This window comes from Mixophyes fleayi, chromosome 4 (assembly GCF_038048845.1).
Source record: "Mixophyes fleayi isolate aMixFle1 chromosome 4, aMixFle1.hap1, whole genome shotgun sequence".
NCBI classification, from domain to species: domain Eukaryota; kingdom Metazoa; phylum Chordata; class Amphibia; order Anura; family Limnodynastidae; genus Mixophyes; species Mixophyes fleayi.
In genome coordinates, this window is record NC_134405.1 from 200,250,111 (window position 1) to 200,267,640 (window position 17,530).

The window sequence follows — 17,530 nt, forward strand, 5'->3', positions numbered from 1 at the left end:
GGGGGACAACTCAGGTAAAATAGAGCCAGTTTGTACAAGGGCTTCCAAACTGCTTTTTTTTTCCTGCCAGTAACAATATGGACTGTCTGACATGTCTATTTGGATGGTGTCAGCAAAATAATCCTCCACCATTTTTTCAATTGTGACAGCATCCAATGCAGCGACAGTAGACATGTCTGCAATGGTTGGAAGGTCCTTCAGTCCGGACCAGATGTTCTCAGCGTACGAAGGGCTTCATCCACAAGAGCTACATGCTTGGTGGAATCGCAATGGTGTACCAGCTCCTCCCTCACTTTCTCCAGCTGCTTCTGCAAAAGCCTGATCAGGGGAATCACCTGACTCAAGCTGGCAGTGTCGGAACTGACTTCTCGTGTGGCAAGTTCAAATGGCTGCAGAACCTTACACAACACGGAAATCAGTCTCCAGTGCGCTTGACTCAGGCGCATCCCCACTCCTTTGCCTATGTCGTAGGTGGCTGTGTAGGCTTGAATGGCCTTTTGCTGCTCCTCCATCCTCTGCAGCATATAGAGGGTGAAGTTCCAGAGCGTTACAACCTCTTGTTTGAGGTGATGGCAGGGCAGTTTCAGACTTTTTTGATGGTGCTCCAGTCTGCGGTAGGCACTGGCAGAATGCCGAAAGTGTCCAGCAATTTTGCGCGCCACCGCAAGCATCTCCTGCACACCCCTGTCACTCTTGAGGTAATGCTGCACCACCAAATTAACAGTGTGTGCAAAACATGGGACGTGATGGAAATTGCCCATATTTAATGCCCGCACAATGTTACTGGCATTGTCTGACACCACAAATCCCCATGAGAGTCTAAGTGGGGTAAGCCACTGGGAGATAATTTCCCTCAGTTTCTCTAATATGTTGTCAGCGTTGTGCCTCTTATTAAAGCCTGTAATACACAATGTTGCCTGCCCTTGCACGAGCAGCCGTTGTGTAGATGCTGCTACTGATGCAGCTGCTGCTGTTGCTGCAGAAGGCGATGCATCTACTCAGTGGGCTGTCACAGTCACATAGTCCTTAGTTTGCCCTGAACCACTTGTCCACATGTCCGTGGTTAAGTGGACAGTGGGTACAACAGCATTTTTAAGAGCACTGAGGACACTTGCTCGTACTTCTCTGTACATCTTTGGTATCGCCTGCCTAGTGAAGTGGAATCTCGACGGGATTTGGTACCGGGGACACAATACCTCCATCAACCCTCTAAATCCCACTCCACTGATGGCGGACACCGGGCGCACGTCTAACACCAACATAACAGTTACAGCCGCAGTTATACGCTTTGCAATAGGGTGACTACTATCGTATTTTGTGGTCATGGCAAACGACTGTTGGACGGTCAATTGTTTTGTGAAAGACGTAGCGGTCTTACAACTTCCCCTCTTGGAAGATGACCGACTAACAGCAGCAACAGCAGCAGTGGCAGTAGTAGGCGTACCGCTGCAGGATTCCTCGGATGAATCCCGTATTGAAGAGGACTCAGTCTGGCTGGTGACTTGGGCTGCAGGACTGAATCTGATGGAGATCGTGGAGGAAGTTGACGAGGAGGGTGTTGCTGGTGTGTATCCAACAGGACCAAGGGATTTAGGTGTCCCTGTACTGATGACGGTCCTAGCCCCAGTTCCTGAACTAACCACTGAACTATGAAGGTTATTCAGGTGACGTATAAGGGAGGATGTCCCTAGGTGGGCAAGATCCTTACCCCTGCTTATTTGAGCTTTACATAAGCTACATATGGCCATACATTGGTTGGCCAGATTTGGATAAAAATAACTCTAGACCGAAGAGGTGCATTTTTTGGTCTTCTGACCAGGCATGACAATGGGCTTTTTAATCCCATGGACATCAGCTGTTTCCCCCCCTGGTGCCTCATTTACAATAACCACATCAGCATCCTCATCATCAAGTTCCTCCACAGCGCCAGCTACATCAATAGCCTCCTCCCGAGCCACCTTTTCCCTTACAGTGATGGGAAGGTCAGGCTTCACAACCACCAACACCCTTGGACTCGCCTTGGTGATTTGTGATAATTTCTCTTTAGAAGGCAGAGTTGTTTGCTGTTTTGTTGCTGACACCATAACTCTCTTCAATTTTTTGTAGGGGGGGGGGAGGAGGAGGAGGGCTAAGATCCTTGGGTGAAGCTGAACCACTAGTCATGAACATGGGCCAGGGCCTAAGCTGTTCCTTGCCACTCCATGTCGTAAATGGCATATTGGCAACTTTACGTTTCTCCTCAGATGTTTTAAATTTCCTTTTTTTGCTAATTTTACTGAACTTTGGCTTTTTTGATTTTACATGCCCTCTACTAGGAGATTGGGCATCAGCCTTGGCAGACGACGTTGATGGCATTTCATCGTCTATGTCATGACTAGTGGCAGCAGCTTCAGCATTAGGAGGAAGTGGGTCTTGATCTTTCCCTACTTTATCCTCCAAATTTTTGTTCTCCATTATATGTAGCACAAGATACTGCAGAATGTGTGAACTTAGTAATATTGCAGTACCAATGGACTTATACTGCAGAATGAGTTTACTTTGTAATATTGCAGTACCACTGGACTTATACTGCAGAATGTGTGAACTTGGTAATATTGCAGTACCACTGAACTCAGAAGGACAGAGCACAGGACACAGCACCACTGGACTGAACAGGACACAGTACAGGACCCAGCAGCACCACTGAACTCAGAAGGACACAGCACAGGACACAACACCACTGGACTGAACAGAACACAGCACAGCACAGAACTGAAGAGCACAGCACAGCACAGCACAGAACTGAACAGCACAGCACAGCACGAGATATAGTAGGACAGAGGACCACCTAACACACCCTCCCTCTACCCTGATCAATGCCCGAGTGAAGATGGCGGCGACTAGCGGGGAATTTATAGAATACGAGTATCGCGAGATCCGACAGCGGGATTATGACTCAGATCCTTGGTTTCAGTTTTGCAATTGGCGGGAACACCCGGATCTGTCTCGGATCCGGCTCGGATCCGCAACGTTCGGGTGGGCTCGGATTTCAGAAATCCGAGTGCGCTCATCTCTACGCGGCACCCCTGTGAGATCTCCAAGGCACCCCAGGGAGCCTAGGCGCACAGTTTGGGAACCACTGGCGTAGACAATTAGGGCACAAAATGAAGGGGAGGGCGCCGCTACGTCTTAGGAGTCACTCACTGACACTATCTGCTCATCAAAATGCTGGAGGCACTGGTAATTATGCTGTCAAAAATGGTGCCTGACATTATGGTGTGCCTGGGCACTTGTGCGCACACTTATTTATCTGTCCAGTTTGCAGAAAAGCTTGCAACTTCTTCACCTTCACATGGCAAGTGGGAATAAACCCATTTAAGTGGACTGCCATGTGAGGGACGATGAAAATATATATTTTTAGTGAAGAAGCTTCTTGAAGCACATAGGGAATCACTAATCACCTTCTGGCTATTGATAAAGATCAAAACTTCACAATAGCCTGCATAGTAAAGTACACACATTCAAAATCAAAATTATTCAAGTATAATAAAACCTTCAGAGTATAAGTTTCCAAAATATTTTTTTAAAATCTCACAATTAAATTATATTAACAGAAAGGCCACTAAGTAGAACAGGACAAAAATATTCAGCACTGTCATGTATAGAAACATAACCTGCACGAACTACAATTCGTGATTAGATTTTACAATACCCTTGCTAATTGTGAATTAAGTGATTAGAAATAGTATACCAGACATTTAATCAACAGACCTGTGTCTTTACAGGATAACAACTTTCCTAAATAGCAACTTGTTTGTGAAATGCGATAACTCCTACACATTGAAATTTGAAATAAATGATATAGTATAATAATTACTGGCAAATACATTGTAAGGACTACAATGACCGTCATGCCTCTGCTTGCTGAACAGGAATACGTCATCAACTTATCGACGTCGCGGTTTTTCTACGCTAATTGTAGCTGAGAAAATGGCGACCGGGACGGGCAGTAAGTATTGTCGAGAAAAGGTCTAATCGTCTAATATCACCATCATATGAAAACAAAACAAAACGGCTACCATCGTTTCATAGGATATAAGCTTTTTTTATTTTGTATACATGACATATATCAGTGTAGATATCGTGTCCTGTTTGTATTGTGAATTTAATGACGTTTATTCCTTTCTCTGTCCCCCACTAAGAGCACAAGCTGCTAAATGTTGGTCCCACAGAGCCATGGTCTATCCGGGAGAAGCTGTGTCTTGCCTCCTCAGTCATGCGCAGCGGCGACCAGAACTGGTGAGAGAACCCCACACTGACTCCCAGAGTACACTGCGTTGTTATGGTAGTATATGACTGTAGTGTACGCTCTACTCAATCAGTGCTGCTGGCAAGATTTCTCATACGGGAAAAGTACCATATTAAGAGTTTATTATGCTGTATCATGCAGTCTATGATTGAGCTGTTTGTTTGACTTGTGTAAACTGAAATATTGCTTAGAGATGCCATTATAACAATGATCTACCCCCCCCCCCATGTCCAGGTTGTTGTACAAAATGTTATTGGTAAATGAATGGCAGTATTACAATTAAAGTCATACAGTCTGTTGTGCATTTAATTAAGATGCAATGCCAACTTTATGTAGCTTGAAAATTTGCTTTCTACTAAGTAACACATTGAAATCTTATTGTTTGCCATCACTAAATGGTACTTGCTTCACACCATGTAGTCAGTGAATAAGTAATTGCATCTCTTACACACTTTGATAAAGTTGCAAATCATTATGTATGTATGAATTTATCAGTCTGTAACATACTATTTTAGGAATTGTCCACTACTACTTGCAACACTGCTTAATCCATGTTTGAAGGCATTTCACCATCATCATTTATTTATATAGCGCCATTGTACCTCCATGGTCGGGCATTGAACTTGTGACCCCAGCGCTGTGAGACAGAAGTGCTAACCACTTAGCCACCATGCATTTGTTTATGCAAAACTCATTTGTCCTGCCACAGCATCTCAAAGGGGTTGAGGTTTGGATTTTTACTTGGTCAATCCAAAACTTTTTTACCCTCAGCTATTTAGTACATCTGCTGGTGTGCTTATGATCTTTGTCCTGTGGCATGATTCATTTTTGGCCATATTCAGTTGTTGGATAGAGGGGTTCAGTTTTTCTTATAGAATACTTTTCTATGAAGAGGTGTTCATGGTAGGTCCAGTGATTGTGATACGTCCTGTGACTGTAAGAGAAAATCACAATACCCTTCCATCACTGTTTTTGTTAATTTGAGGTTCTTTTGATATGTTGTGCTTCGTTATTGCAAACAAGACACTCTGGTGCAGAGGACGTTGTTACAGAAGTCATGTGTTTCAGTCAGATGGTAGACACATGAACATTAACATTTATTGCATTAACAGAATCCTGTAGGTCCCAGGATGTAGGTTTTGGCTTTTTTTGGTGTGATATCTTTGAGTTTCATACAGTATAAGCTTTGGGTGAATTTGCACTGTTGTGAGGATTAGTAACAGTCTTCGTTCTTCAGTATTCTTCATTTGTAGATAGACTTGGTTTATAAACCTTTCCAAACTACAATTTTTCTCTTGCGATTATTACATGTGTCAGTCCTCCTTGACATGGTGCTAACACAAACCTTCCAAAGGGTGTGCTCTTATATAGATGTCTTAGCACTTCCTAATGATCAAGATATCAAATTACCTTCTATGTCATGAAAGTAGTACGGGCGTTTGTACTTTTCCACTCAACTTATTTATGTATTTTTGTGTTGACGAATTAAAATGTTATGAGTTATTTGTCACATTAACTTTTATTTTATTCTTTAGCTGGATATGTTCTCCATTGTAATTATTGATTGTACATATTATGCAGATTTCAGAGCATTAACCAACTTAAAAGCATCATAAAAATGGATAACCATTGATTTTTTAAAAAAAATTTGGGGTTGGAATGAGAGGTTACCACGTATTGGTATGAGTGCTGTGTACCATTCAAGACGAAGTAGAGTGCAGCTCAGAAAAGGCTCTAGAAAGGGCAGAAATGCATCTTGTGCTATTTGTTTTCTGGCCGTGCAGCTCAGTTGGAAGGTCATAGCTGCACATGTAGATGCCTCCTTAAACAGTCAAGAACGTTTGTTGCGGATGAGAACCATTTCATATGTAACTCTGTGCCATAAGACTAAACATTTTGTTTCATTTAGATTCTAATTTCAACGATAACTGCAAAAGTGGTGTTTGCACTCAATACTCTGTTTTGTAGGGTGTCCGTGAGCCGTGCTATCAAGCCTTTTGCGGAACCAGGACGCCCACCTGATTGGTTCTCTCAAAAGGTAAGCTACAATTTTGTTAACCTGTCTCATACAAAACTGGGTTGATGTAAAACATTTATCATCCTCGCCATGAAAAATGTCAGGATTATCTTACAATTATATGCAGTTTTATTTCTGGTTGAAAAACAGTTGAATCTGTAGACATTAATAGTTTAGTAGGGTTAACCAATGCTTAAATTGTTAACTTGTATACTGAAGTTTGATTTGTTCATTAATATTCTATATTTATTGTTTGGATTTAGGCAGTATATAATTGGTTACAACTGTGATGTGTGTATAAAATTGTTCTCTGCACATGTATAAATATTATCTATTATAGACATTATGTGTGTTCAGTACATAGTTTGTTTTATGAAACATGTTGCATTTAATTTTATTTTGCTCTTAGCATTGTGCCTCACAATATTCTGAGCTCCTGGAGACTACAGAGACCCCAAAGTGAGTATAGAGAATGACCCCATACTCGCCACATACTTCTTTGTGCCAAAGTAACATGTCTACCATGGTACTATGCCCACTTTTACAGCTTTATGCTCAGCAGAAGAGATTCATACCCACCACATAGAGCCATGTGTGCAGGTTTGTAGCTGCATGACTTCTTCATACAACCCTGTGCCCAGATTACTAGTCTCGGGTCCAGGGCCCTCCATATGCAGTGTTTGTCCCCTGCCCACATAGTACATCCCTTTACAAATCTTGCATTATCCTTGGAAGGATAATGTAAGATTTGATTCCATGCCAAATCATCACAGCCTCCAACACGACCATCTCAGGTTTTCGTGAAATTTGGTAGGATGGTAGATAACATAAAGTTACATTTAATCAGTTTTCTACATCCCAATGCTCCCAATACTTTGTCGTCTACCATCCTACCAAATTTCACAAAAATCTGAGATGATCAGGTTGAAAAGTTACTTTTTTTTTGTGATGATTTGGCATGGAATGACTCTTCCCTGAAATGCCTTTACATTTCATTGCTATGTGAACTTAGTTAGTGTTGTCTCAATTTTAGCAGGGGTGAGATCTATAGTATAGAGATGAAGCTCAGTGATTCCATATATTTATGTTTATATTCCACTAGTGATCTCTCCAGTGAAATCCCATGATTTAATTTAACGAAGCCCCAGTGACTTCATATTGCGACCATACAGCTTCTATTTGTGGCAGCCATAACTGTTTCAGCTAATGATACCGTTTGCCAGTGCTTTTTTTTGTAAGAAAAGAGATGCCCGAACTCACATCACGTAGTCAATCACTGGACACACCCACACACGTCAGTTGTGTAACGAAACATAACGGTCGCCGTTCTCAGTGTGCGAACACGCGACCAATCACAAGCTGAGAAGTGCCATCACAACCTGCGCGGACAATGTGCGCATGCATCGGACTCGACACACAAGCAGCCCGCATGCACCGTTTTAATGATTTTGCCGCTGCCGGGGCGATTCAAGTCCATGTGGACCAAACATAAAATGTTCAAAATTTACTTTTAAAACTTGGATAATCCATTGCAAAAAAGGTGCCGGAACTCAGTTCTGGTGAATTCTATGACAAAAAAAAAAGCACTGCCGCTTGCAACCATGAAGGTAGAGTGAAATGAAAACTGTGAACAGTGCACATAATGGACAGCAGTTTCTCGTACAAAGCAAAGTGCTTTTTATGCTTAGTGCCAGTGGTGACTGAGCTGTGTGTAGCTATTTTGTACAAGAAAAAAAGTTGCAAGCTGTGTGAAACAAGATGTGTTTTGTTTCCTGTCTTTGTGTGTTTTTTTTTTTTATTTTTTTATTAAGTTTCTGTGTTGACGCAAGCTGTGATGGGTGAGGGTTTATAGCCCTCTAAGGGTTTCTCATGTTGTACAAATGTTTTCAGACGGAAACGAGGAGAACGGGGAGAAGTTGTGGAGACAGTTGAAGATGTAATAGTACGGAAACTGACGGCAGAAAGAATTGAGGAATTGAAGAAAATTATTAAAGACACACAGGAAAAATACAGGTAAACATTTTTGAAGTTTTATGTGAACTCAGATTTATTTTTATTTTTTTACTTCTATTCAATCTATTAAATGTTTTGAGAAGTCCATAAACTGACTGTATTGCAATAACCGCAGAAGAGTCACATTGCAATCTTTTGCTGTGCTTTCTTATTGCTGAAGGGAGGCTAGTTGCATGTACACCAGCTTCATAACCTAAGACATGGCTGTGAAAAGGCATTCTCTACTTTTTTGAGCCGGCCATGTCCCTCTCTTATTCACCTCTCCATCTAATAGTTAAAAAATGCAAAACAGCACTGAATCATAAAACAAAAACACCCATGTGTGTTTAACAGAAGAGTCATAATAAGATAAATGAAGACTTGTTTAATATGAGCTGGTTACATTAATTTTAGTGCATATTATTTCAGTTTAAGCTTTTCAAAGATGGGGTGGTGTAATCTTGCAGATAAAATTTTGTAGTAAACAAACAATATCATACATTTTGTTTTATATAAACTTTTTTCGGTAATTGCGTGCATAAATGTATGCTATAGAAATGTATTGCCCTTAAAAGATGCCAAGAGGTCAGGTGGGGTGAGATCATGGGTAGTTGTATTGGTTATAAGTAGATAAGAATTGCATTTATTTCCAAGAGTTTGGTGTTGCACTCTTAAAAGCTGAAACAGTCCATTGGTGTATCTGGCGAGTGCGTTACCTGTTCATTGATTTGTTGTTTTAACTCCATATATCTTTGTCAAGTATACAGTTCAATTGCCTATCCTTTTATCTTTGTTTGTCAGGAAATTGAAGAAGGAAGCAGAGCTGATTCAGAGTGGCCACATGGACAGCAAATTGGAGGAGCTGTGGAATTACATTTTGGCGTGGGTTCTCCTTTTTTTTTTTTTTTTATACACCTCTTTCACTGCACAAACTGGCTATGTCTGGATTCCATTTTCATTCCACTGTCTGCAGTTAATTCTTTTCTCTGTATCGTATAGCAATAAGAAACAAGAGGAGGAGGAGGCAGAGATGAAAAGAAAGGCCACCGATGCTTCATATCAAGGTTAGGGTGCTGTGATAGTATTCCTCTGTTTATTTTCCTTGGTGTATGTCCCAAAAAAAGACAAAAACCTATAAAGGACTATGCATTCATCTGATCAGCAATTGTTGCATTCTTGTAATACATGACTTGGTTTTCGATTCCAAGTAGATTCAATACTTTATTTCTGTGTTTTAATATTTAACCCACAATAAATGACTGCAATGTCGTCATTTGGGGGTTTTATATAAGTAATGAGTGATACAGAGACAACCAGGTCCATTCAACTAGGTTTAACTTTATCCACTCAATTTGTTTTACTTTTAGTTTTGAGCTATATAGCGTATGTAAATAAGTTCTGTGGAAGAGTTATATTGCACTGCAACATTTGTTTCATACTTTCAGCCCGTCAGGCAGCTAAGAACATTCCTCGCAGAACTTCGAGTACAATAGGTCGCTCTTCTATTGAATCTTCATCTCCGGGTGGAGACTTTGGCTTAGGAGACCTGACACCAAGTAGTATTGAGGAGGGAAGTGTGGGGGTACGTGCTCTTAAAAAAAGACTTGTGTTCTCTATTTCTTTAGATATGTTTTTACTTTGCAGATTGCTTGGTCTTTGCATATTTACAATTCTGATTTGTTCTTTCCAGGTAAGTGTGGGGTCTTTAACAAGCACCCCAGTCTCTTCCTTCATTGGCATTCCTGACACCCCTCCTCCTCCTTCTGCCCCCTTGGAGTCCCTGTTGACCCCTATGATGGACGACTCTCCCCAGAAAAAGATGGTGGGACAGAAATCAACTCCACCCCCCTCCCCGCTGTTATCGGAGCTCCTGAAGAAAGGCAGTCTGTTGCCCACGAGTCCCCGGCTGGTATGGAACCCCACCCTGGTCTTCACGGAGGGTGCCCCAACACTACCCATAGTTTTGCCAAGGGAGGAATTTCTGCTCATTGTCAAGTTTCTTGCCATATCTATTTCTTTTTTCCACAGGTCAGTGAGAGTGAAATGACTTTGGCATCTACACAAATGACTGCTTCTGGTATTCTAATGGATGTCCTTCCAAATCTTCATGGAGGTGAGCTGCACCCTGTTGCAGGCACTATCCCAGCGGCTTCAGGTATGCAACCTAAATTTAGGTTTGACACACAAAGTAGGCCCCAGATTTCAAGATAAAGGTTTGTCTGCCGCATAAGGCATCTTGCATCTTTCTTAATCCACTTTCTTTCTGTTGATCCCTTTCTCTCCTCTCACTTGGACCTTGCGTCTTATATTTGGTTATATCAACACTGTTTACTTTTATTACACTTTCTTCTCCTTTTGTTGCCCGTTTTTCATTCTTTTACCTTCTCCCATCTCTGCCCTCCTCTCTTGTTCTTTTGCCCCTTCCTATTCTTGCCCTGATAGGTGCTCCCACTCTGTCCCGGCTTCTAGAAGCTGGTCCTGCACACTTCGCTCCAACTCTCGCTTCCTTCTCTGCTGCTACAAGTGAATCTCTGTCTAAATCTTTGCTGACCCCTATAGAGTCCCAGGCCACCATTATTATGATGTCAGCTCTGCCAATGACTGCAGCTGTCCCAGGTAACTTTTGCCTTGGGCTTCAGGCTTGTCTTAATCACTTGGTTTAAAACTGGAAATGATTGGAATGAGTTTGTATTGATTCTATGTTTTTGCTATATGCATTTACGTTATCTCTGAACAGTGACTAGAGTTGGGGAATTTTTTAATTACTACTGTGATACTTATTCAGAGGACTTCCAACTTACATGATAACCAAATGAATCTTATTTGTCTCTATAGTGACGCAGCAGGAGGACTCTGAATCTACTTCAGACCCACACACAGTTACAGTGTCTATGGACAGCAGTGACATTTCTATGATCATAGATTCTATCAACAAAGACTGCCTTGCAAGTGGAGATGGAAGCACTCAATCCAAAGGAGAGTCTTCGGAAAGCAAGGGAGACATGGATCTAGCAGAGAAGATGGATATTGCTGTATCTTACACTGGCGAGGAGTTAGATTTTGAAACTGTTGGGGACATAATTGCAATCATTGAGGACAAGGTAACGTTATATATATGTGCCAAATATCTCTTTCATTCTAAAAGAGTTTGGTTGCGGTGCCCCGGTAAGAGTATAACTAGAAATTATGCATGTTAACGTCAAGATGAATATTATGAATTCCTTATTTTATCAATTTGATAGTTGTGATAGGTAAACTTATTATTATAGGTTTAACAAATTGTTTTAATTTTTTTTGTTGTTAATGTTAATCCGAATGTTGTCCGAATAGGTGGATGACCATCCTGAAGTTCTGGATGTGGCTGCAGTTGAGGCAGCTCTTTCCTTTTGTGAAGAGAATGATGACCCCCAAGCACTTGGTGGGCCCTGGGATCAGGCTGTGCAGGAACACACAGCGAAACAAGATACACTTGCCCAGTCTCTTATTCCAGGGCCCAAGGAAACCGACACAATAATGAATATCATGGAACTGACTGCTGATATAAAAACTGAACCTCCTGAATCTGAGGTGGAGCCTCCTCAGTCAGAGGGGACCTTAGATAGTTCTCATTCAATATTTCAGCTTGGGCCCCCTGAAGAAGCATTAAGAGGAGTAAACACTGTAGAAGAGCCAGTTAAAGAAGAGAAAACAGAGCACCAACTGAAAACTGAGGTGTGTATGTATATATAGATACCTATCACATTACAGAGGATACCATTTATGTGTAGTTACTTAGCATTTTTATTTTTTTTTCTGCTTTCAGGAAACACATTGTGAAACTTCGCAAAGTGAGGCTTATTCTAATGAAGAGGAAAAAGGAATGGGATCTGAAGAGAGCCCGGTGCTAATTGGTGCGCACTGAGAGAAATAGAAAATGTATATAATGGGGTTGGGAACTATTTGAGATTAGAACACAATTGGGTTATACAGGAGTGACTTGTTGAAAGTATGCATTTTCTCTTTCATCCAGTCTGGGGGACACTGCTTACCATGGGTTGTGGAGGGAGCTGGTGGAGTTGGCACCTAACTAGTTAAGTTTTAGTACTGCCGACAGACCCCTCCCCTCTACAATCCCCCTGGACTCTCCAGTTTTTTTAAGGGGCCCTGGAGTTGGGCAGTGTTTTTTATAGCTTAGCTTAATTTTATATATTTTTTATTTATTTTATTTTATTTTTTACTTTCTATAGGTGGCAGCGCTGGAGTGTGTTCTATGATAGAGAACACACTCACAGCTAGCAGCGCAGGCATTCTCCTGTCAGATGAGAGCCAGCGGCTCTCACTGACAGGGAAACTAAAAAAAAAAGGGTGCCTAAACTGAGGAGTGACAAGCGGTCTCGTGGACCGCTGCACTCCTCCAGCTTCCCCGATAATCGGCGCTGCCATTACAGGCAGAGAGTGCTGGTTATCGGATTTACAAGTAGCGGCGGCCATCTTGGATTTTCGGGCCAGCAGCGCTACGGAGAGAGGAGGAAGGGGGCTATACCATGGTTCCCCCTCATGCATAGGAGGAGGGCGCCGGGTATGTCGCTGCGGAGAACTCTGTATAGAGGTTTTCACTATCTGCCACGCTCCATTTTTTTTCCTTTTTTTTGAAAAAAAACTTTTTTGGAGCTATTGAAGGGGGGGGAGCTAATACATAGAGTTCCCCCTCCTTCCAGATGGTATATCCCAGTCTTCTGGCGCCAAAGGAAGCCCGGGAAGAGAGAGCAGAGCTGAGGAAGCAGACACAGGACAAACTGCCATGGACTTCTCTCCTTTGTGGCCCCTGGGCTAAATATTGCTTTTAAACACACATATTGTTTATTTTTCTGTGGAAAAAAGTAGGCTAGTAAGGTTTACATTATAGTCTCCTACTTGCCTACAAACATTTCATGTTTAACCATTACAAGTACAACTTTTATTATATAGATTAGTTGTTTCTTGTTATACAATCTGTTTTTTTCCTGCATACATATCTCTCTCTATTCTCTCTGTTTACACAGCTAAATTAACCCTTTAATCTGTGTGATTGGTGTGCCTTCCTTATAAGAATGACAGATAAGGGAAAGGGCCCTATTGCAAAATATTTCACTTGTTCAAAATGTCAAGTTAAATTACCGTGTGGGCAGGGGGGCCCTAAATTGGCGCTCTGTTCTGCCTGTGATGCAGGGGCTTCCACTGTGCAGACTCATCAGTCCACATCCCCTCTGACGGAGGAGCCGGCCTGGGTGGCCTCCCTGACACAATCGGTTACCTCCTTAGCTCAGATGGTATTACAATCTAACCAATTGCTATCTAATATGGCTACTTCGGGGGCTTCTAATAATAGCACTCAGCTGGGCCTCCCTGTTACCACAGGGTCCATTGGAGCGTCTTTACCAGGACCCTCCTCTTCTTTTTCTGACCAAACCCCTATCCCCACAGAAGCGGCATGGTCTACAGCTTTCCTTAAATGTTTAAATAAACTTAACTTTGTTGCTTGAGTCCCCAAACATCCCGTCCGCTAAAAGAAAGAGACCTAGATCAGAAAATCCTATCACGGTCCTTTCAGATTCTGAGGAATCTTATGAGGATGAGGGGGCAGTTTATTCCGATTCTGACCAAGTTCAATCTTCGGAACAGGAGGATAGTTCTAAAAGCCAATTTGTTAATGATTTGGTCTTTGCAGTTAGACAGGCGTTGGACCTCCCAGAACCGGAGGATCCTACGCCTAGAGACAGAATTCTTTTTAAGAAGGCCAAAAGAAAGGCTTGCCGTTTTCCCCCGTCTAGGGAACTCGTAGACATTGCAGAAGGAGCATGGAAACTACCTGAGAAGAGGTTCTCAGTTCCCAGAAGATTCTCCTCCTTGTACCCCTTACAGGAGGAGAAGGTAATTTGTTGGGAAAGTATTCCAAAAGTAGATGTTCCCATAGCCCGTTTGGCTAAACACACCTTGCTTCCAGCTCCTGGTTCAGCGTCCCTTCCGGATGCCAATGACCGGAAGGTTGAATCCCAACTGAAATCTATTTTTGCGGCTGCAGGTTCGTCCTTTAGACCCACATTTGCTTCAGCTTGGGTTGCTAGAGCCATGGAAGTATGGGCAGACCAGCTGGCAGAGGCCTTACAGGGCTCTGAATTACTCCCCCTGGCCTTACATTTAAAAGAGGCATCGGGGTACATTTATGAGGCGGCACAAAATTCAGCGGCTGTCTCCTCCTCTATACAGGCTGCATCCATTTCAGCCAGAAGAACTCTATGGCTGAAATCCTGGGAAGGAGATGCGGAATCAGAAAAGTCTGTTGAAATCATTCCTTTTTCAGCAGCAGGTTTGTTCGGTCTGGAATTGGATACCTTGATATCCCAGGCAACTGGGGGCAAGAGTACTTCCTTGCCGGTTTTCCCAGGTAGAAGCAGGAAACCCAGGTTCAGCTCCTTCCGTCAGCCCTTTCGAGGATCCTCCTTGTCCATGGGACAGTCATTTAGGGGTAAACAGCCCAATGCCCGAGGCTCCTCCTCTAGAGGAAGATCCTCGTTTTCGGCCAGGCCTCTAAGACTCAGGAGAAGCCTGCGTCCTGACGACCACTCGTTTCCCCAGGGGGAAACCCCAGTGGGAGGTCGTCTGTCTTTTTTTCTTCAACAGTGGACAGAGTCCTCCCAAGTCTCCTGGATTCGGGGCATTATATCAAGGGGATACAGGATAGACCTGTTGGGTCCCAGACCCCATCGTTTCTTCGTAACCCCTCTACCCCGAGATCCATCCAGAAGACGGGCAATACAGGATTGTGTCGCCTCTCTTCTCTCTCAGAAAGTTGTCTGCAGGGTTCCAGAATTCCAAAAGGGACAGGGTTTTTATTCAAACCTGTTCCTTGTGAAGAAGCCGGACGGCTCCTTCCGACCCATTTTAGACCTAAAGACCCTCAATATTCACCTAAGAGTCGACAGATTTCGGATGGAATCTCTGAGGTCGGTCATAAACGGTTTGGAGAAAGATCAATTTATGGGTTCCATAGACATAAAAGATGCATATCTCCACATTCCCATTTGGAAGGGCCATCAGTCCCTCCTCAGATTCACTGTAGGACCCTCCCATTATCAGTTTCGGGCCCTCCCTTTCGGCCTCTCCACGGCGCCGAGGGTTCACAAAGTCATGTCGGTTATGGCAGCTCGTCTTCACCTTCTGGGCATCCAGGTCGTGCCTTATCTAGACGACCTGCTCTTCAAATCCTCCTCAGAGAGTTGTTTGCGTTATCACTTGTCCCTTGCCTTGGCGGTTCTCAAGGGCCACGGATGGCTCATCAACTTGAAGAAATCACAGATGGTTCCGTGTCAACGCATGGTTTTCTTGGGCCTCATCATGGACACCAGCCAGCAAAAGGTGTTCCTGCCTGTCGAAAAAGCCACTTCAATTCAGAGTATAACATCCCAGGTCTTGTCCTCTCCCAGCCCCTCAATCCACTTGTGCATGCGGTTGCTAGGAAAGATGGTGGCCTCCTTCGAGACCATTCCCTTTGCTCGAGCCCACTCTCGCTGTTTTCAGTGGGATCTGTTGACAAAATGGTCAGGATCCCATCGACGCCTGGACCTCCAGAAGATCTCTCTATCCCCGAGGTCCAGAGAATCTCTCCAGTGGTGGCTGATTCAGGATCACTTGACAGTGGGCAGATCCTTCTCTCCTGAAAGGTTGGGGGGCGGTTATCCTTCATCTCCGGCTTCAGGGCCTTTGGTCGGTTCAGGAACCATCCCTATCCATAAATGTGTTGGAACTGAAGGCGATTCTCTTAGCCGTCAAAGGAGGGCAATCCCTCCTCCAGGGCCAGTCCGACAATGCCACGGCTGTGGCATATGTCAAGAGACAGAGAGGAACCAAGAGTGCAGCAGCAATGAAAATTGCAGCCCAGATTTTGTCTTGGGCAGATCTTCATGTTCCGGCTATATCGGCTGTATTCATCCCAGGAATACGCAATTGGGAAGCAGACTATTTCAGTCGCAACCAGATGATGCCGGGGGAGTGGTCTCTTCATCCGGAAGTGTTTCAGTCCCTAGTTCAGAAGTGGGGCCTTCCGGACATAGATCTCATGGCCTCCAGACACAACAAGAAGGTTTTCAGGTTTTGCGCAAGGTCAAGAGACCCCTTAGCCGTGGCAGTAGACGTCATGACCATGCCATGGTAGTTCAGGATGGGATACCTATTTCCTCCTATCTCCATGCTTCCTCGCGTTCTCAGACGGGTCAGGCAGGGGGGTCTGCCAGTAATTCTGATAGCTCCTTCATGGCCGCGCCGAGTCTGGTACGCGGACATAATCTCCATGGCAGAAGGACCTGGGGTTCGTCTACCATCTTGAGACGACCTTCTCCTTCAGGGTCCATTCCTACACCAGAATTTACCTCAGCTCAGTTTAACGGCATGGCTGTTGAAGCCAGCCTCTGGAGGGCTAGAGGTTTCTCCCCAGACGTGGTGAACACCCTCATGCGAGCTAGAAAACCAGTTTCAGCTCGCATCTATCACCGGATTTGGAGAGCTTACATTAGATGGTGCGAAGGTAGGACTTGCCACTCATCCTCCTTTCACCTCACTCGCTTATTAGCTTTCCTTCAGGATGGCCTGGAGGCAGGTCTCAGGTTAGGTTCCCTAAAGGTCCAGGTATCGGCACTTTCGGGTTTTTTCCATATGAAATTAGCCGATTTACCAGATATCAGGACTTTTCTCCAGGGAGTACTGCATATTCAGCCTCCCTATGTTCCGCCGACAGCATCATGGGATCTCAACCTGGTACTGGAAATGCTTAAAGGGCCTCCTTTTGAGCCCCTGCGTGTGGCAGAATTAAAGTGGTTGACCTGGAAGGTCCTTTTTCTTTTAGCTATCGCTTCTGCTCGAAGAGTTTCGGAATTAGGAGCCTTGTCTTGTCGGGAACCATATTTGGTTTTCCACGAGGACAGAGTGGTCTTGAGAACCCTTCCTTCCTTCGTTCCGAAGGTAGTTTCGGCTTTTCACCTTAACCAGGAAATTGTAGGTCCGGCTTTTTCATCCTCTTCCCAATCTGATCACCAGACTATGGAAAAGTTAGATGTTGTTAGGGCTCTGCGCATCTATGTAAAAAGAACTTGTCAGATTAGACGTACAGATTCTTTGTCTGTTCTCTATGATGCTAATAAGAGAGGCTGGCTAGCCTCTAAACAGTCCATCGCTAGATGGATTACGGCAACCATTAGACATGCTTACATAAAGGCTAACCG

At 43.6% G+C, this 17,530-nt stretch overlaps 1 protein-coding gene across 8 annotated transcripts in view; it reads left to right on the plus strand.

The window, feature by feature from the left end:
* Positions 1–3,922: 3,922 nt before the first annotated feature.
* The window catches only part of BRD8 (bromodomain containing 8), a 104,602-nt gene continuing 90,994 nt past the window's right edge, over positions 3,923–17,530 (plus strand). For 3 of the 8 annotated variants that reach the window (XM_075209106.1, XM_075209109.1, XM_075209113.1), the window contains exons 1-14: positions 3,923–3,988; positions 4,182–4,278; positions 6,257–6,326; positions 6,715–6,764; positions 8,196–8,318; positions 9,099–9,179; positions 9,297–9,361; positions 9,743–9,879; positions 9,988–10,206; positions 10,326–10,452; positions 10,740–10,913; positions 11,133–11,398; positions 11,628–12,008; positions 12,100–12,187. In XM_075209106.1, the coding sequence (XP_075065207.1) occupies positions 3,970–3,988; positions 4,182–4,278; positions 6,257–6,326; positions 6,715–6,764; positions 8,196–8,318; positions 9,099–9,179; positions 9,297–9,361; positions 9,743–9,879; positions 9,988–10,206; positions 10,326–10,452; positions 10,740–10,913; positions 11,133–11,398; positions 11,628–12,008; positions 12,100–12,187 (1,897 nt within the window). In that variant the 5' untranslated portion in view covers positions 3,923–3,969. The remainder of the gene's footprint in view (positions 3,989–4,181; positions 4,279–6,256; positions 6,327–6,714; positions 6,765–8,195; positions 8,319–9,098; positions 9,180–9,296; positions 9,362–9,742; positions 9,880–9,987; positions 10,207–10,325; positions 10,453–10,739; positions 10,914–11,132; positions 11,399–11,627; positions 12,009–12,099; positions 12,188–17,530) is intronic. The other 5 variants (XM_075209107.1, XM_075209108.1, XM_075209110.1 and 2 more) reach the window with 5 other exon arrangements.